We start from the raw sequence: 20,583 nt of genomic DNA on the forward strand, positions 1-20,583 counted from the left end.
ATTTTTTGTTCAGTTTTAATTACTTCATATTTACATTGAAATAGCCACATGTGGTTAATGGCTCCTATATTGAATAGCACAGACCTATACTATCATTGAGAAGGTAATTCTCATTAGCAAAATTAGCTGCATGCTTACTTCTCTGCAAGTAAATCGTGGTGTTTTGGTTTCTCTCAACATTTACTGAACACTCACAGACACTGTGTTAAATTCATCACTTCATTTAGTCCTCCTCAACAAACTTAAGGGGTTAAATTACAATTATCCCCACCTTATGGATGAGAGAAACTGAGTCTAAGAAAGGTGCTGCAACTTGCTAACATGTAACAAAGCCAGATGACAGCCCAGATCCATGTGGTTCCGCCATACTAGGGGTGGCAAAATGGTGGCCCATTGTTCATAAGACATTCTTTAAAAATTCCAAATTTGTTGCTAACATTTTTTTAATATTGGAGTATAGTTGCTTAACAATATTGTGTTAGTTTCAGGTGTACAGCAAGGTGATTCTGCTATACACATACAAGTATCTATTCTTTTTCAAATTCTTTTCCCCTTTAGGTTATTACAGAATATTGAGAAGAGCTCCCTGTGCTATTTTTGCTAACATTTAAAATCAGGGAACTCGACATCGAAATCAAGATTTCCAGCTTCTCGGGAATTCCCTGGTGGTCCAGTGGTTAAGACTCTGCGCTTTCACTGCCAAGGGCCTGGGTTTGATCCCTGATCAGGGAACTAAGACTCCACAAGCCACACAGCGCAGCCAAAAAAAAAAAAAACCCTGACCTGGCAACACTGGGCCAACATTCTGGTATAACCATACTCATCTGGAGCTGTGGGGCAGGGCAGAGGCTGCCTGCTCTAGTGCCCACCCATTGGACCTCCAATGACATTCGAGTTTATGACTCCTGTGAATGTACCTGATGGCAAGGGTATGACCTCAAATCACTTCCACTCCTCAGTACACAGCAGATGCTCATAAGACTTCTTGTAATATTATTATTCATTGGCAATTTTCCATATGATATTTATCCTATTAAAGACTTCCTCACTGGATCAGGCCAAGTTCCTGGATGATGCAGAAACTGGCCTGCAAGCAGCCCACAGGGCACTGTGCAAGGGCCTCTAGGAAGCCACACATTCCCACTGTATCTTGTGGTAAAAAAATACCTCCTGTGGGCTTCCCTGGTGGCGCAGCGGTTGAGAGTCCGCCTGCCCATGCAGGGGACACGGGTTCGTGCCCCGGTCCGGGAAGATCCCACATGCCGCGGAGCGGCTGGGCCCGTGAGCCATGGCCGCTGAGCCTGCGCGTCCGGAGCCTGTGCTCCGCAACGGGAGAGGCCACAACAGTGAGAGGCCCGCGTACCGCAAAAAACAAAACAAAACAATACAAAAACCTCCTGTTCCCTCCTGACCTCACAGGCCTGTGGGGAGAGTCAAATAAGCCAAAGACATGACAGTGCTTTTAAAGAGAACCTCAAATGTTTGACTTTATTATTCTCTTCATTACCTGCAGTAGGCCCCTCATCTCCAAACCCCTTACAAAACATAATCGTAACTCACGAGGGGCTGGCCAAGGAGGACAGGGCACAGCCAGCTACCATATGATGTGCCCTCACTCTGTGCCTGAAACTTTACTGTTTCACACCCGTTATCTCTTTTAGCCCTCAGGACAATACTGCTGTTGTCCCCACTTCACAGCCCAGGACACTGCAGATCGAAGAGGATACAGCGTCAGGCAGTCTGACCGCCCAAATGGGTTTCCTGAACCTCCACGTTAGAAGAGGAAAAAACAGTACACCGCTGCAGCAGCTAACGGTGTACTCTGATGGAATCGCTTTAGCAAACCCTCGAAAAGGCGTTTGGGGTTGTTTGGTTCCTCTGGGCAATTTAGTGGGCTCGACGCCCTGCGGGAAAACGGGGTTCCCTGACAATGGTTCCCCAAAGGGAGCGGGTACTGCGTGGCACAGACGCGAGAGGAGAGGGCGGGAGTTCGGCCATTAAGTCACGGTGTGGCTTCAGCAACCCTCTCCGCGCGGCCTCGCTGTCCCCATCTGTGACCTGAAGTGTGCGCGGCGCGGGAAGATGGGGGCGCCGGCTGGGGGGTGGAGGTGGGCCGCACCTGGATGTCCTCGATCATGTCGGGGGTGAAGAGCTCGCGATTCAACAGAGCGTCCCAGAGCGCGGCCACCTGCAGCTCGCCGACCAGCCGCACCCGGGACTGCCGCAGGAGCCGCCGGTCGGCCTCGTTCATGTCGGGCAGACGGCAGAGGTCCCGACCGCCTCTGACCGCTTCCGGGTTTCGGCCGCCGAGCCCCGCCCTCTCCTCAGGACCTGCCCCGGGACCTGCCACCGCGTTCCGCCCCGCCCCCATCTCCCCACGCCCCTGGGTCCCGCCCCCAGGCACCGCCCTCGAAACCCACCCCAGCGTTACTGCACCGCCCCCCGGCCCCGCCACCTCACTACCTCTAGCCCATCGGCTCCGGCCCCGCGCCCTGCCACGCCCGCAGGGTGCGACCCGCCCCCAGGGCACACCCGCGCAGCTCCGTCAAGGGCCCCTGCGGGAATTCATTACCCCTTCGCTTTCGCAGACTCGGAGTGGGTTACTCTTCTAGTAAGAGACTGTCATGCCTGGAGCGATGGTCTGTCCCGCCCCATTCGACCCTCTCCTGGGCATGATTCCCCTCTGGCCCCCTGCCCTGCCCCCAATGAAACCATAAGTCTCCGCCCCGTGCCCAGATATCCTGGTTTACTTTGCCAAACTTGTCTCATGCAACCAAGTCCACCTTATAGGTCTCCCATTCCCCTCTTCCCTCCCTCCCACCCTAGCACCTCCCACAAAGAAAAAAACCGGCAGAAATCATGTCCTCTGATCAGTTTGTACGGCTCATTTCCTCATTTCAAAAATTGCTCCTATGTCAACTATATTTCAATTAAAAAAAACATTGTGCTAGCCACTTTACATTGTATTACCTCATTTCTCCCTGACTACAATCCTACCAGGGTGATAGTCTTTTCCTCCATTTCCCAGATGTGGACGCTGGGGCTGTAGGAAGTGAAGTCACTGTTCAAGATCACAGAGGTAGTAAGTGGCAGAGGCGAGTAGGATTTAAACCCGAGCCCAACTCAAGGTCCACACACAACCGGGAATCCACTTTAGAATGTCTTCTCTTGAGCAGTGAAACCTCAGCCCCATTCATCCATTTATTCCCAATATTTGTCGAGATCCTATCTGTGCCAAGGTCTGTAGAGGCACCAAGAATATAGAGACGAACAAAACAGACTTTAAAAGGCCTGCTTTTATTTATTTATTTTGGGCTGTGTCAGGTCTTCATTGCTGCGCGCGGGCTTTCTCTAGTTGCAGCAAGCAGGGGCTACTCTTTGCTGCAGTGCGCAGGCTTCTCATTTCGGTGGATCCTCTTGTTGCGGAGCACAGGCTCTAGGCGTGAGGGCTCTAGGGCTCATGGGCTTCAGCAGTTGTAGCGCGCAGGCTCAGTAGTTGTGGCGCATGGACTTAGTTCTTCCGCGTCGTGTGGGATCTTCCCACACCAGGGATCAAACCTGTGTCCCCTGCATTGGCAGGTGGATTCTTAACCACTGAGCCACCAGGGAAGTCCAAAAAGCCCTGCTTTTAGGTGCTTACATTCCAGTGGGAGGAGACAGATTATAAACAATATAAATAAATAAAAGATACAGTATGTTAGATAGTGATAAATGCAAAGGAGATAAAGACTAAATAAGCAGGGCAGGAGGACATGAAATCTCTTTCTTTACATCCCCAAGGAACCTATGTCATTGGCTCAATGAAAGTTTACCTCACTCACTTGTGCCTCTCCTCCACCGCCCCCACCAGCATCACCATACACATATCTCTTTCCCGTGCTTAGGACAGGACCTGGTACATTCTAGAGTGGAGATCGCTTTTGGGTATATAGGATTAGGAGTCCTGGATTCTAAGCCTTGGGCAAGTCCCTGCCCGTCTCTGGGTCTCAATCTCCCCCATCAGGATACGGTGGAGTTGGACTAGAAACGATCCCTAAGGTCCCTTCCAACTCTGACGCTCTAGGATTCTATGAATAGGGTTAAAGAGAATATAGGGACCAGCGACTGCTTCCCCACCCCAGCAACTGTTGTTAGACAAGGGCCATCTCCTGGTAGAAGTGGAAACTCCTCCCTGGATAGGGGAGGTGTTTTGGCATCCCATCATGCAGCGCGACTTCGCCTCGCTAGGAGGGACGTTTTAGCCTCTTTGGTCGCCACCATCCTTTTGGATCCAGCCGGAGCGCGAGCCTCGTTCCTATGACAACCGCGCCAGGACCACGCGCAGACGGCGGGTGGCAAGGGTCAAAACAGATTTTCAAAGTTGAAGCCCTAGAACGGTTCAGTCCGCGCCTTTGGTGCGCCGGGCCTTTAAGTATCACGTGACTGCCCTCCGGCTTGTCCCTCCTCTTTCCCCTCCCCAGGCCCCGGCGAGCGCTGGTGGACCGGAGGCTCTCGGCCCCGGGAAGTAACTGGAACACGGACGTTGCAGCCGGTTAGGACGGTGCCCTTTCCAGGTAACTACTTCCCGGCGTGACGCGCGGAGCCGCAGACGCGGCGGGGCCGGGCGGGCTCAGGGATCTCCCGTCAGTTCCTCCTCGTTCCCGGTCCCCGCTGGGCCCGGGGGGAACCCGGAGCCGATAGGGCCTGGCCCAGGGTTCTTGGGGACGGCGAGGGATGCGGCTGTCTCCTGGAGGGTTGCGACCTTCGGCGGGAGCTCGAGGCGGGGCTCAGAGCTAATCATGTCTCTGGGACCGGCTGCCTGGTCCGGGGTATACTGCCCGAGGGCGTTAGCCTACCTGTTGGGCAAGTTGTTTTCTGCCTTGAGGCCGGCACCGTCGAGCTGTCAGCAAAAGAACACAGCCCCCCGGCACTTGGGCCCTCTAAGTGGAGGCGACTGACACAGTTGAATAAGGCACTGGTTGCACTGCATGGTAGAAAAAATAATGGCAGTAAATACCGCTTATTGGCTGCTGACCCCGTGCACAGTAAATCCTTTACATACGTTTAACTCCCATTTTGATCCTTTCAAGGTGGTATTATTTACCCCCATTTTATGAAGGAGGACATGAGGCTTAGCAAGTTTTAAGTAATTTGGCCAAGGTCATAAAGTGGTAGAGGACAGACCCCAATGTTAGACACATTCCAGAGTCCATGTGCTTAATTAGTAGCTACATCACCTTCTCAGTTTTTAGCGTGCTGTATGTGTTTTGTGAGAGAATAGGTTATAGATTGCCTTTACAGAAAAGAAACTGGTTTGTTTTAGGATTTTATTCAGCATGCTTGCAGTCCTAAACAGTGGCCATCAGATTAGTCAATTTCTTGAGAATTTAGACTCCCACTTGTCAAAATCCACACTGTTACAGCTTTGTCTCCCTTAAGTAAGATGCCATATTAGATACTTGATCCTTAAAATTTTAGTGATTTGTGAGAAACCAAGATATGGCCCTTGAAAAATCATTGTGTGATATCACAAAGATCATACTCCTGGAGTGTAAATGTCCCTGCAGTACAGCACTACCTTGTTCATTTACCAGCCGGGATTATTTCCAAAATCCACAGTGAATTCAGTCACTACACTCACCAGAGCTGGAGCTTTAACATTTGAAGATCATGCCTGGTCTACGATCTTTGCCATTAATCCCCCTTCACGTGGCAAACTAAAATGTTTCTCACCACTTTTTTTCATCTGAGGTCTCCATTTGTAATGACAGTATTGCTAGTGATTAAAGAACAGCTTCTTATTTTCTTGTTTGAATGGGCATGGTGAGAAAGAATAGAATTGGGGCACACAAAGTTGTAACTGCAGTTTTTTTTAGAGTATTTCACTTTCATTCTTATACTTATTTAACTCCCAAGAGCATCACAACTATCTCATTTTGTAGTTTTGCACATGGTAAATCTTAAGATTTCATGAATTTGTTTAGCATGTGCTCAGTGAGGTATTCTCTAACCACATATTTTAAGTTTAAACTATTATTGTCAGAATAAGTGAAATAGTGTATTTGAGATGTAGTTGCCTTGATTTCCCTGTGTATGTTTTCCCACGTTTGCTTATTATTTCTTCTTCTCATTCGTTTTCAGTCATTCCTGAAGCTTTTCTGATACAAGGATTTTGGAGAGTTGCTATTCTTATTGCTCATCTCTTCATCTATAATAGTTCTTATTTGTGATATTCAAAAACAGTAGCAAGATTGTTCATTTAAGAAGATGTGGTCAAACAGCTTGGCACTTTTCCTGCAAAATATCTTTTGTTTTGTTTTTCATCTGTATATCTTATACCTTTACCTAGAAAGCAAGACTCTCCAGATTTCTACCAGTAAAACTTACTGCCTCTTCAATCATTTCAGCTCTGGAAAGGAAGAGAAATGGAAGTGAAAAAGTTGAGCATTTCCTGGCAGTTCTTGATAGTTCTGGTTCTGATCCTGCAAATTCTGTCTGCGTTGGATTTTGACCCATACAGAGTCCTAGGGGTCAGCCGAACAGCCAGTCAGGCTGATATTAAAAAGGCTTATAAGAAGCTCGCCCGGGAATGGTAGGTGAAACAAAGAAATAGCAGTTTAAAATAAGCTAAGCAGTTTTAGCAGGAGAATGAAGCCTAAATTATGGTCAGCTTTTATTTGTCTCTGTTTCTGTGTTCATTAAATATATAATATATATTTGTCTAACGTATTTTATGTGGAAGGACTTGTATTCGTGTGATTCTAGAATTTTTAGTGATGAGATCCAAAGCCTCTGTTACTATGAAACCCCCTGTTAGGAATTCTTTGGCTTAAAGAATTGCCTTGATACTGTTCACTTATTTAATGTTAAAGTAAGTAGGAGGAAACTTTAATAAATATATTTTTAACATATTATAAATTATATATATAAAATATATATAGTCAAGAGTGGATAAGCTGCCCTTCCCGTGATTCATAAAGTAACTCTTTGTTTTTGTTTTTGTTTTTTTTCCGGTACACGGGCCTCTCACTGTTGTGGCCTCTCCCGTTGCGGAGCACAGGCTCCGCACGCGCAGGCTCAGCGGCCATGGCTCACGGGCCCAGCCGCTCTGCGGCATGTGGGATCTTCCCGGACCGGCGCACGAACCCGTGTCCCCTGCGTCGGCAGGCGGACTCTCAACCACTGTGCCACCAGGGAAGCCCCATAAAGTAACTCTTTATGAGTGCCATTGCTAAACAGAACACTATCCAGTCCTATTGTCTAGGTTATTAATTTTTAAGCTTTCAAAAAAATTTTATAGTAAGAGCTTTTTGCCCTCAATTTAGTAAGAATATTCAGGAACTGAGTACATTACTTTAAAAAATTATCACATAGAAAAATCTTAATTTTACCTGTAGACATTGGGGAATAAGCAAATGTTTGTGATTTAGCAGGATAGCAATAAATTTAAACCTTATTTTGGACAAACATCGGTTTCTTCCACCAATGCCTTGGACATGACACAGTAGAAGCGCTAGGTTATATAGCTGGAGGGGAGCAGCAGGAGGAGGAAGGGATGGTGAGGACACAGGCGGCTAAAGCTGGCAGAAGTAAGGAGAGGAAGTCTGGGATGGGAGCCATCATCAAGTACCTGCTGCATGCTAGGCTCCAGGTTCTATGCTGTTTATCTCATTTAAACCTTATAATTACCCTTTGAGGGAGGATATTGCTGTCCCTGTTTTTCCGGGGAGGAACTAGGCTCATGGTTGGTAAGTCTGTATTACCTGTGGGTTCCATAGGTTGACCTTCTGCACCAGCCGGTAGTTTATTGCTGTTTTCTTTTTTTTTTTTTTTTTTTTTTTACGGTACGCGGACCTCTCACTGTCGTGGCCTCTCCCGTTGCGGAGCACAGGCTCAGCGGCCATGGCTCACGGGCCCAGCCGCTCCGCGGCATGTGAGATCTTCCCAGACCAGGGCACGAACCCGTGTCCCCTGCATCGGCAGGCGGACTCTCAACCACTGAGCCACCAGGGAAGCCCTGCTCTTTTCTTTTTTAATCACTTACCCATCTGGGCAGAAGCGAGAGTGAGTGGGTTAGTGTCTGGGTGGGTAGGAAGTTATGCAGGAGCAAAGCTGCCACGTGCAGATGACACTGCGGGCTGTGCATGACTCTGCCTGACACCATTTTTCTTCAGTGAGAGATGCGTCTGGGTATTCAGTTGGTTGCAGTAAAGGTGAAAGATAGTTTAAAATATACTTTTGAATGTTTTGAATATGTAACTATCTTAGACCATATATTCATATCATGAGGAACCCCAAATTGGATACTAAAAACACAATCTCTGATTATGCGTGGCCTCTTTCCAGGGACTCTACAGCAAAGTTGCTTTTTTTTCTACATCATTTCAGACTCTTGCCTCTTTGTATTTAAAGCAAAATACATAAATCTGCAATTCATAAGGTAACAACATTCTTTTAGACACAGTGTGGCCTTTGAATTAATTCACAAGGTAGCAATATTCTTTTGGACAGGATGTGGCCTTTGACACAATTTGAAAGCAGAAATGATAGCTTGGTTATGTGGGATCTATTAAAATGTACAGCTTTGACTTTTCTATCTTCCAGAGCTAAAAAAAGGTGTTATGATATTAATTAAGTAAATCATATGCTTCTCCTTAATTAGAGTCTCTCTAGGCATAATATGTCACCATAGAAAGTCTAAAATTTGATCCAATGAAAATCTAAAATTTTACTTCACCTTTGTATTTTCGCTGTACTATTATTTTCTGCTGTTTTGGCTGTGGCAGCATTTTATCAATGGAACACTTTGTTTCATTTCATAATGGTTTCATATACAGTTGGCCCTTGAACAGCATGGGTTTGAACTGTGCAGTTCCGTTGAGCCCCATGTTGTTTAAGGGTCAGCTGTACACTGAAAATAGCAGTTTCCCAGTTTGACTTTTCAGAATGAGCTGTCACAGTTGGGAATGGTTCATTGTTGAATTGGATTTGTAACCTTCCTCTGCTGTTTCACCACTTAATAGTATTCCTTACATTGCTCAAGAGCTTTCCCTTTGCTTGGTGAAACCTCTGGTGGGTTGTTTTTTTTTTTTGAGAGTTTTATTTGGCAAGAATTTTTAGGACTTCAAGCCCGAGAGGCAGCATCTCAAGTAATCCTGAGAGAACCGCTCCGAGGAGGCGATGGGGGGAGCTAGGATATATAGAGGTTTTGCAACAAAGGGCAGGTAGTCCAGAAACCATATTAAATTACTTTTTATCTCAGAAAAACTGTTTCTCTCCCAATAATTAAGTTTTATTATCGGTACTTTCCTTTTGTCATCTACACTGGCAGAATAACTCCTCCCACCCCAAGAAAAAGGCATCATAAAATTTGATTTGAAGCAAATGGGTATAATGTAGTCATTCACCTCAACAGTAATTGATTTGTCTGATACTTTCCTATATTACTTTTTCTACCTTCGTTTTTTTTCCCTTAAAGGTAGCGTTAGACAGCCAGTAGATACCAAGTACGGTATTTTCTTCACTTTGAAATTTAAAGGGTGTGTATAATATTGTAGTCTGTGAAATGTTTCATGTACACTGAAAATAGCATTAGATGGTACTTTCCTAGAGCTGAATTTATCCTTTTCTAAATGTTTTCAACTTTGTGGTATCTTCCTATAATAAGGAAAATATTCCTTATAAGCTAAAACCGTCTTATGGTATCCTCCTTGTTCTTGGGCCTTGGTTTCCTCTGTTTCAGGATCTGTGGTTTTAACCCAGGTCTCAATAGTCTGTCTTTGGTTCAGTCTCCTTAAAAGCTCCTTCCTACCCTTCCCTTCTTCCCCTACAGAGTTCTGTATGTTAAATCTTCATTTGTGCGATTGCATAATTTTTATCTTCTCAACCTTTGGCCTAAGTTTGAACATTGAAAGCACTTTTTTTTTCCAGTCATCCAGAAACATACTTTGGAACCACCATCTTGTTTCCTTAAGTCATTATTTTCATTGACATCTAGCTGAGATTTTTTCCCTACTAATATTCGTAACAGGATTAAATATTTAAGGAAGGAATGATGTCTAAATTCAACAGCCAATAATTTGAAGGTTTTTTATTTTTAGAGAAGTCAGAATATTGGTATAATTCATTCAAACATGTTCCTGCTAGAATAAGTTGGTCAAGTTGTACATTTTTTTTATTCCGATGTACTTGGTGCTGTTTTTAGTAGTCATTTGCTTCCCAGTGGATTGTTTCTTTCCAGAACCTTTGCTAGAGGAAATGTACTAGAAGTTAGCAGGAGTGATTACAAAAAAATAAGCTCTGTAATAGAATCTCTTAATAAAATGAACATTGAAAAATCAGTTGGTATAAAACACTGATTTAGATCTTAAGCGGTTCTAAGGAAGTAAAACCCAGCCCCTGCTTTCCAAAACTTTAGAATCCCCAAAGCTGAAACTGGTACCAATACAAGAAGATTACAGAATAATATATGGCAGCAAGATGGATACAGTCAATTGCCAACTGTGTATAATAGCAAATATTAGTTCCAGTATTAGTTGAAATCACTTTGTATAAACTAGATTTTTCTCACATTTTAAAACATGTGGCCTTGTAATTATTATCCATTTGTAAGTAGGCAGGCAGGCAGGTGGGATAACCAGGGGAATAGTGAAAACTAAAATGTTCTAATTAGAACATCAGCAGCAAGATACCGTTTGGAACATGGCTGTTACTAAACAAATTCATGGAATATCCTAAAAACTGTTTGCTTTGTCTACCTGAGTTGTCAGAAGAAATACCTGCATTGATACCATTCTAACATTGGGATGAAATGCTGCCATCCCGGGAAAAGAAGTTGGTTCTTACGGATAAGTGACTTGACCCTTGAGCTCCAGCTGTGTTTGGGAGCAGCGTAAAGACAGATACACATCCCACCCTTCCTCAGTGACAGCGTGGAGCACTCTCGGGCGCTTTGAACATGTGCCCAGCTGAAGCGCTTTGGGAAGAAATTGCCTGTTCACAGTTTATTTACTGTAGTCACGTGAAGCAACTCATTGCTCCTCCCATTTTTAAGAAACTGTCCTAACAGAATGCCCTTCCCTTTGCCTCTGTGTGTACGAAGATGTCAGTTGACCATGTACAGAACAGTAAATCCATCCTCACTGCCTGCCCCTTTGTGTTTCAGGCATCCTGACAAAAACAAAGATCCTGGAGCAGAAGACAAGTTCATTCAGATTAGCAAAGCTTACGAGGTATCGTGGCAAACTTTGTGATGTATCTTTTAGCTCTTATAAAATATATCTGAGGTGATCAGTTTGGTAAAGTCCTCTCGGAGAGGGCATGTTCCCCATGCCCTTGACCCCATTTCTAGGTGATGGTAGAGACAACATATTTGGCCACATCCAATATGTTGAAACTAGTACCTGAACACTCAGCTCTTAGGAAAACTGGCCTATTTTAAAGGCTTTAATTGGAATTTTAGAGTCACCCTGAACATATGTCTCTATTTCCTTATATTACATGCTTACTTTGGCAGCACATATACTAGAAACTTATACTAAAGAATCACAGAACAATTTGCCTATATTTATTAAAGTGAGTTAAGGTTACAAATACATTTAAACACAACGTTTTTAACAGTTTTCCAACTATCAGGTTAAGTAAGTTGGTCTGGAATATGCAAGAAAGATAAGTCCATGGCTTCCTGATTTGTGGAGGGTAATGTTCTTCCACAGGCGGTGCTTGGCTTATAGACTGATGCTTCCTCCTAAAACAGGTTCTTGAATTTTAGATGTCAAAGTTACTTCTAAGTAAGACAAAGTCAGCTAACATACAGTCACAGAATTCAATCCTGTGGCTACTTTTTGGTGTTCTCAGCTTTCCATACCTTCGTCTGAACGACTCCAACCTAGATGGTATGACTGAGTCAACGTTCTCGAGGTTGAGCCCTAGCGATCAAAGTTATATTAAGTATTCTTTGCTTTATTGACGTGTTTAGTAGTGTGATAGCTCAGAATCTTTAAAGCCAAGATGATCGTGAGTAGCTACACAACTGAAGTATTTTGTTTCTGAAACACTTAATTTTTCTATTAAGAGAAGTGTTTCATGGTATATTGAGTGATTGTGTTTAAAACATCTGATTGTGTTGTATCTTTACATTTATTTTTTTCCTATGTCTTCCAAGCTGCTTACAGGAAAGTCCTTTAGATGATCTCTTTTTTTTCCTTTCATTTCCCGGATTTCTTATTTTTTTTTTTTCCCTTTCTTTATAGATTCTTTCCAATGAAGAAAAGAGATCACATTATGACCACTATGGAGATGCTGGGGAGAACCAGGGCCACCAGAAGCAGCAGCGAGAGTATCGCTTCCGCCATTTCCATGAGAATTTTTATTTTGATGAACCATTTTTTCACTTCCCTTTTAATTCTGAACGGCGAGACTCAATTGATGAAAAATATTTGTTGCACTTTTCACATTATGTGAACGAAGTGGTTCCAGATAGCTTCAAGAAACCCTACCTCATTAAGATCACCTCAGATTGGTGCTTTAGCTGTATCCATATTGAGCCTGTTTGGAAGGAAGTAGTTCAAGAACTGGAAGGGTTAGGTAAGATCATTTTATTCCTTGGAATATGTTGGTATAGGAGAAGGTGACTTTTACATCTCTTGAATTTTATGGGATATTTGGGAGAAGGAGCAGTTAATGTGAGTTCCCTTCACAAATTCATGGTGACTGGTGTTTTCCTGGGGACACATTTTCAGAGAGGGGAAATGTGTAAGCCACTTTCATCAAGTTAGCGTTACTAACTTGAAGCTTTATCTATGTAGTCTGCTAACATCTAGTTGAGGGCCTAATATAGAGGAAAAACTTAAAAATTATTGGTTGAACAAAGCAGCCCTCGAGCACCAGTTTTAATGCTGGTAGGATCTGCAGGTTATCCTTATGGTGTTTGTGATTTCACTCTGTGTATTAATTTGCTAGGGCAGCCATAACAAAATACCACAGACAGGGAAGCTTAAACAGCAGAAATTTATCTTCTCATAGTTCTCAAGGTTAGAAGTCCAAGATCAAGGTGTTGACAGGTTTGGTTTCTTGTGAAGCTTCTCTCCTTGGCTTGCAGATGGCCACCTTCTCCCTGTGTGTTCACATGGTCTTCTCTATGTATGTGTCTGGGTCTGGTGTCTCACACTCTTTCTGTGACCCTAACAACCCCATTTTAACTTAATTACCTCTTTAAAGGCCCTATCTCCAAATATAATCACACTCTGAAGTACTGGGGATTAGAGCTTCAACCTATGCATTTTGGGGGCATACAATTCAGCCTATAACCCATAGTATTCTAATGGTTATAGGTTACCACTCTCAATCACAGATTAGCCTTTCCTTTGTTCATAGGCACCACTTAGCGCCAGGAAAATTTTACTGATCCAGGAAGGATATTTATTTTAATAACTCCTAAAAGTTAGAATTACTGAATTAAATGTGTGTGCGTGTATATGTATGTGTTTTATAGGCATTAGCAGACCTATTGAGTAACTAAAAAGGGACAAACTCAACCATAGGGGCTGAGGGGCCTGGATTTCTCTGGAGCGCGTGCACCCCTGAAAGCCATCAGTTCATTTATTCTAAAGCAGAAATTTCAACCTGTTGTCCAGAGGCACTCAGGTACTCAGATTTGCCAGAATGCTTTCCTAAGATGTAATCAAGTTCTTGGAAGACAAGGGAGTAAGTTTAGCACATTGTCTCATGTGTGGCGGGCGGTCAGCAGATGCTTTCTGTGGCGTCTGATGAACGAATGAGAGGCCGAGGTCAGGCGGAAGCCACCGGGTTCATCACACAGCACAGCTGCACTTTGTGCCATGCCAGGTGGTGTACTGAAAATCATTTAACCTCTTCAGTCTAGGAGCTGACATTAAAACCCCATAGCAGGGCTTCCCTGGTGGCGCAGTGGTTGAGAGTCCGCCTGCCGATGCAGGGGACATGGGTTCGTGCCCCGGTCCGGGAAGATCCCACATGCTGCAGAGCGGCTGGGCCCGTGAGCCATGGCCGCTGAGCCTGCGCGTCCGGAGCCTGTGCTCCGCAACGGGAGAGGCCACAACAGTGAGAGGCCCGCATACCGCCAAAAAAAAAAAACAACCCCATAGCAGAACGTAAACATTGACCCAGTGCATAATTTAGAACGGTAATGCATTTACACCAAGGTCAGATCAGAGCCAACAGGCAAACATACATGACGTGAGGCAACATAGCACAGTGGTCAGCTGTTATGAACACATGCCTTGGAGTCATAGAGACCAGTTTTCAGATCTCAGCTGTATCATTTACTACTTCGTGTCCTTGGACAAATTACTTAGCCTAAGTTTCTTCAGCTCTAAAATGGGGTTATGATGTCAAACCAACAGGATTGTTATGAATATTAAATGAGAAAAAAATGTGTTTTAAGTGCCTGATATATATGAAGTACTTAATAAATGAACCTTAGAGAATTTCTGGTTAACGGGGTTTTCTGGTTTACCAAACTAAACTTTTTGAAAGCACCTATTTTGTAAATTCCTTTTAAAAATCTTTCTCAAATGTTAGTTTTCTTCAGCTCATAGACTGTCAAGCACTGACCTGTGCCTTATTTTCAGCTAAAGATGATTAGATGATTAGAAGCTGGCTGGACAGGAAATGGAGGAGTAACATTCAGGCAAGAGGGAACACTGCAGGCAGGGCAACAAAGAGCATCCTCAGAAGAGCCAGCAGCAAGGTGTGACTTGAGTGCAGGTGAGAGTGGAGGAAGCAGGAAGAGCATGCTGGGAGCCAGGTGGTAAGGATCCTTGAAGTCCAGGCTAAGGAAGCTGGACTTTATTGTATAGTACGTAGTAAAGCCAAGAGTGATCTAATCAGGTCTGTGCTTTAGAAAGCTAACTGTTCAAGCTGCGTGAAGGAAAAATTAAAGAAGGTGAGAATAGAGGCAGGGAGGTTACCAGTCCTGGCAAGAATAGAGGCAGGGAGGTTACCAGTCCTGGCAAGACAGCAACCATTGGCCTGAGCTTGGGCAGTAGGAGCAGAGAGGGGCCAAGTGTCCGATATTTCAGGGGTAGGATCACGAAGGGACCTGGCACCTGAGGACCATTTAAATGTGAGAAATGAGGAAAAGAGAGGGAGTCAAGATTGACTCTGCATTCTGACTTGAGCAACTGGATGGGCAGGAAATACAGAGGAGAGTTGAATTGGGGAGAAGTGATTCTAAATAATGACTGTGGTTTGGACATACCAAGTGCAATGACATGACAATAATAATATAAGCATAATCATAATAGCTTATATTTATTGACAGCTTGCCGTATGCCAAGCACTAATGTGAGTATCAACCCATAAACAACTCCTTGAGGCAGCTGCTGTTGTCACCCCGCTTTTGTAGAGACTCGGCTCATATTGGTACCTTGTCCAAGGTCCCACAGTTGGTACTCGGCAGAGCTGGGATTCAAACCCAGGGAGTCTGGCTCTATAATCCCCGTGGAGAACACGATGCCCTGCTGCCTTTCGGGGTCCTTAAATCTGTGATGATTGAAGGTCTTGCCATCCTTTGGGGTTGTTGTGCTGTATAGTCCTAAGAAGTCAGGACTCAAAATGACAAGGACGGAAGAAGATGGATTTAGATCCATAGAAGCAACGTTTATAGGAATTTAGTCTGTTCCCCCGCCTCACCCCCCAAGTCTCCTCGAAAGCAGGTTTTGACTAAATGTATTAAATTAGTTTGGTTTTCCTCTTTGGAACCTCCGGATTTGTTGAAGATTCCTGACAGTCAAGTTCCACTTGGAATGTTAGATGACATTGAGATGAGATATCCATGTCTCCATGTATCCGTGGGCGCTCCCTGTCAGAGCAAGGCAGCAGCATCCTTGAAGACAGTTACTGCAGAAAGTGTTTCTATTCTGAGTTGACAGAAAGAGCGGACAATCTTAAAGATTAGCTGGGTGGTCTGGGGAAGCCTGGACATTATCTCAGAATAACATAAAATGCTGAATTGCAGTAAATGAAGGAAATGGAGCAGTTCCACCCAGAGGAGAAATGTTGTAGCTATTTAGATGGAGTCTACGGTCATGCAGTTTGGTAATAACTAGTGTGCAAAAGCATCCAGCATTTATAGACAACCATGCTGTGGAGGAGGGTCCAGAAATAGTCAGCACTGCCCCTGACCTTGAGGAGCTTACTGTTAATTGAAGAGAAAATAGGTACCCGGAAAATTCACACCAACCTCACATTCGCAAGTACAGAATAGTATAATACTACAGGAATAAGTAGAAGATGATAAGGAATTCATTGCATGTTCTCATTTAAAACTTCTTTCTTGGGAGTTCCCTGGCGGTCCAGTGGTTAGGACTCAGTGCTTTCACTCCCATGGCCTGGGTTCAATCTCTGGTCCGGGCACTTATATCCCGCAAGCTGCGTGGCATGGCCAGTAAAAAAAAGAACTTTTTTCTTAATGGACCAAGTACCATATTAAACACTAAAGTAAACATTATAACTTTTTTTTTTTAGCATTTTACTTATTTTTCATTGTGCTAAATGCTTTGTATGGATTGTCTTTATCCCCAAAGTAACCCAACGAGGGAGAGACTATTATTATCCCCATTTTACAGATGAGGAAACTGAGGCCCAGGAAGGTTAAGGAACACCTGAGGTCACACTGTCCATAAGCAGCAGTGTCGGGGTATGGACCCAGAAGTCTAACTCCAGAGTTCAGTCGTAACCAATGTGCTGCACTGCTCAGAAATAAGTAAACCTGGTCCTCGCACCCAGGAAACTCAAGTAAGAGACACAGCTGAATCATCGCAGCACACTCAGTGCACGCTGGGAGCTGCAGACAGTTACCAGGGCGTCAAGGAGGTTGCGTGTCGTGAAATCAGATATCGTTTTAGGGAAACCCAATTTGGATGATCATGTAATGTTTATCCACCATGACTTCTTATTTTAAAAGAAAGAGTAATTCCTCTCTTTCAAGGAATTATTCCTAAAAATAGCTAAGTGTATAACAACTTCATACTGTGTAGGAAAACGGTCTGCCTAGATACCGGTTAAAGTATTTTTTTTTTCCTCCTGAAGCTCTGTGTTCTTGATTTTGTGTTGTTTCACATCATTTTGCATCTTAGTAGTTTGTTTATTAACAGGTTTGTATTTAGCCAGATTTGACAGTGCCATGTTCTTTGAGTTGGCTCTGTACCATCCCTTAAGGCATATGGAAAAGTTGAAAGAAAGATGAATATGTGTATGCGACAGAGGGGAAAATGAAAGAATTTCCCTAAAAGACGTGACACACGTTTAGGATTGCATAATGAAAGCAAATATAATCTGACACCTCAAAAGAGAGATCTTTACAGAAAGAACACCCTCTTACAAGCTCAAAAAGAGGAGAAGATATTTGTATTTTTAATTCCCCAGGATCTGCAAATTAGCCCGAAACATTGATCCGTAGAAAAATCAAATGTTTCTGAAAACGGTAACACACTTTGCCTTTCTTTAAATTTGCTACTCAAGTTCATGTGGATTCTGGTGTGTCCTTGTTATCCAGCCAGGTTATGCTGAATCAGGATAAGAATAGGAGAACTGTACTTGCTGAGCTCGCTTTATGAACCCGGAACTTTGGAGTGTAGAGAGTTTCAAGGCAGAGGAGGAGACGATAGAAATTGTGTTGTCCACTGTAACTCAGAGACCCTAAGTCACCACCAGTCATAGTGGTCATTTCCCAGCCTGAATCTTAGGGAGAAAACAGTGCTTTCGACTTTTCTGACTCTTCCTTCCCAGCTTGGATGGAGGGAGAGGAAGGGATTAGTTAGGTCTGGACTTTAAGGAATTTCGGTATTCTTATTATAATCTTAAGTATCTTTTCAAGAGGACGAATACCACAAATTTAAACACCAAATATGTATCATTCTTTATGCTATTCTAATTCATGTGATAGTCAGTCTATAGGAAAGAAGTAACATTCCTTCAGAGTTTAGAAATCGGTATAATATTAAGAACCGAAGTCCTTTGTAGAAATGATCCAAGGAATAGCCTTTTATAGACTGAGAAATGCTTATGTTTGATGAAGGTGATGTAGGTAATTCCAAGGACTCAATGGTAATTTTAAGTAAAATAAATGAAACCAATCACTTGTATTCTGTTTTAACTAGAAAAAAGCTATATTGATGGGAGCATAGTGAGAGTGTAACATTGTTTATCCCACTCCACACAAGGAAGGGAGAGAGACTCATGGAGGTTAAAATTCCACTCATATAAGAGACAAGTCTCTAGCTCAGACTTCACACGGTCTGGATGAAATAATACTTAATCATAAGAGTTGTAATTAATTAGGCGCCCACTATATTCCAGGCTCTGGGCTAGGCTCATTTTTATATTATGTCATTTAGTCCTCACAACAATTTATCTCCATTTTACAAATAAGGAAACTGAGACTCAGAGAGGTTAAATGACTTGCCTAAGGTTGCACAGCTAATGGGTAGCAGAGCTGGAATTTGCATCTGGATCTGACTTTGAATACTTTTATCCATTTACTTGTTTTTAAAAAACTGAGTGCCAGGAACTATTCTAGATATTAAGGATACAGCAGTAAACAAAATAGCCCAAAACCCTACATTCATAGAGCTTCTATATTCTAGTGAAGAGAGACAAACAAACAAATAAAATATACAGCCCGCCAGATGGTGGTAGAGTGTGATAAAAAAGGCCGGGTGCTAGGGAATGCCGGGGTGAGAGGCTTCAGTTTTAAATCAGGCAGATGAGGAAGGGCTCACTGAGCAGGTGGCCCATAGGGAGCGAGAGAACGAGCTTCCGGAATCTCTGAGGGAAGAGTAGGGGGGAACAGCAAGCGCAAAAGATCTCTTCAGTTTCCTTTGCTCTCCCAAGACTCCTGCATCCCTTGTCCTGATTCTGGGCCCACCAGCCACCATTCTAATTACTGATTCTAGTCCCAAAGTCTGGTAGAGGGCACCGCTGAACGATGCAGGTACTGGGAAGGCATATTCCCCAGGATCAGTTAAATACGGTGGCTTCTGGCCTATGTAGTCATTGATGGTGGGTCCGTCTCTAAGAAATTGATCCCTCCAGCGTTCAGAGCCGAGGGTGGAAGAGGGTACTGGAGACAGGAAGGAGCCAGGCTTTGCAGTCGGCTGGGCCTGGGTTCAAATCTTGGTCCTACTGCACACTAACTGTGATGCCGGCTAGGTTGGCTCAGCCTCTCCAAGCACCCGCTTCCTCATCCATGAAGATGACAATACTTAACCACTCAGGGGGTTTGTGGGTGTGAAAAGTGATAACAGATATAAAGCTGTAGGCATGCTGCCTGTCTTAGAAAGGGCTCAAGACACGTTGATTCCCCCCTTGGACCTTTGCTGTGTGGCCGCTTGACCTTGCTAGGTGACGTCTCTTCTCGCTTTACATGAGACTGGGTCTCTCAGGTATGTGCCTGCTATGTTCTCGTTCTTTCTCCTGCTCACACAATCTTAGGTGCACTTTCATTTACTGACATTGTTCAGTGGTTATTTTTAATGCCTCTAGTGTGATAGAATAGTGTACTAGACTTGACTCTAGAACATCAAGTTGGAATTCTCTTTCTGCAATTTTATCACCTCTGCAAACTGGGATAAGTCAGTTCACCTCTCCGAGTCTCTTTATCTGTAAAATGAGGGGAGTGGACGATGTGATGTCTGAGGTGCCTCCTTTCCTGCCCTTGAGATACTCACAGTCAGGTGGCCAGCAGATAGATTTGTTTAGCCTACTCAGCAACTTAAAAGTATTAAGTTTGCAGTCGCTGCCGTTTACTCAGCACTTCCATTTGGGGGATTTTTCAATTAAGAAATTATCACACAAGTACACAAAGATGTACCAGGATGTCTATCGAAACATGCCTTATAATAGTGAAAGCCAGAAGCCATTTCAATGTGCAGCAGTAAAGAATGGGTTAAATAGATTGATGGTCCAGGTTTAGTGATGAGCTCCTACTGTGTGCCAGGCTCTGTTCTGGTGCTTGGAGTACATCAGAGAACTAAACAAAGACCCCTGCCTTCAAACGGCTTACATTCTAACAGGGGAAGACAGACAATTAAAAAATCCACAGAATGAGGAACTTGGGCGGTGTGTTAGAAGATGGTAAGTGCTATGGAAGAGGAAAAGTGAGAGACTTGAAGGGGATCCTGAGTGTGGGGAGGGCAGTTTTAAATACGGGAGTCGGGTTGTCCTCATTGAGAAGGACCTGCAGTTGGTGAAGGAGCCAGCTACACAGATGTCAGGAGGTGCACCAGCCAGCACCGAGGCCCAAAGGCAGGAACGAACGTGCCAGTGTGTTTAAAGAACAGGGATGCTGGGGGCTAGAGCAAGTGAGCCTGAGGAATGGGAGAGGAAGGGGGCCAGGGCTCAAATCACAGAGGTCTTGTTGGCCTTTGTGAAGATTGTGGTTTTATTCTGAGTTAAAATGGGGAGGCTTTGCCAGATTGGGGCAGAGGGGCGACATGATCCGTTGTTTATGTTTTAGAAGGAACAGTCTGGCTACCCTGTTGAGGACGGACAGTAGGGGGACAAGGAGAAACACGACACCATTGAGGAGGTTATTGCAGCAACTCAGGGGAGAGAGATGAAGAT

General features: G+C 44.1%; 2 protein-coding genes across 5 annotated transcripts in view; one reads left to right on the forward strand and one right to left on the reverse strand.

Annotated features, from left to right (window-relative positions):
- The window catches only part of CASP9 (caspase 9), a 28,641-nt gene extending 26,340 nt beyond the window's left edge, over positions 1 to 2,301 (reverse strand). For 3 of the 4 annotated variants that reach the window (XM_065880004.1, XM_065880000.1, XM_065879994.1), the window contains exon 1: positions 2,120 to 2,251. In XM_065880004.1, the coding sequence (XP_065736076.1) occupies positions 2,120 to 2,251 (132 nt within the window). Of the gene's footprint in view, positions 1 to 2,119 lie in introns of all 4 variants that reach the window. The other variant, XM_065880010.1, reaches the window with a different exon arrangement.
- Positions 2,302 to 4,269: 1,968 nt separating this feature from the next.
- DNAJC16 (DnaJ heat shock protein family (Hsp40) member C16) overlaps positions 4,270 to 20,583 on the forward strand; it is a 36,917-nt gene continuing 20,603 nt past the window's right edge. The window contains exons 1-4 of the mRNA XM_065881680.1: positions 4,270 to 4,553; positions 6,387 to 6,571; positions 11,144 to 11,210; positions 12,231 to 12,564. Of these exons, the coding sequence (XP_065737752.1) occupies positions 6,405 to 6,571; positions 11,144 to 11,210; positions 12,231 to 12,564 (568 nt within the window). The 5' untranslated portion in view covers positions 4,270 to 4,553; positions 6,387 to 6,404. The remainder of the gene's footprint in view (positions 4,554 to 6,386; positions 6,572 to 11,143; positions 11,211 to 12,230; positions 12,565 to 20,583) is intronic.

Source organism: Phocoena phocoena, chromosome 1, assembly GCF_963924675.1.
Source record: "Phocoena phocoena chromosome 1, mPhoPho1.1, whole genome shotgun sequence".
In the NCBI taxonomy this organism is placed as follows: domain Eukaryota; kingdom Metazoa; phylum Chordata; class Mammalia; order Artiodactyla; family Phocoenidae; genus Phocoena; species Phocoena phocoena.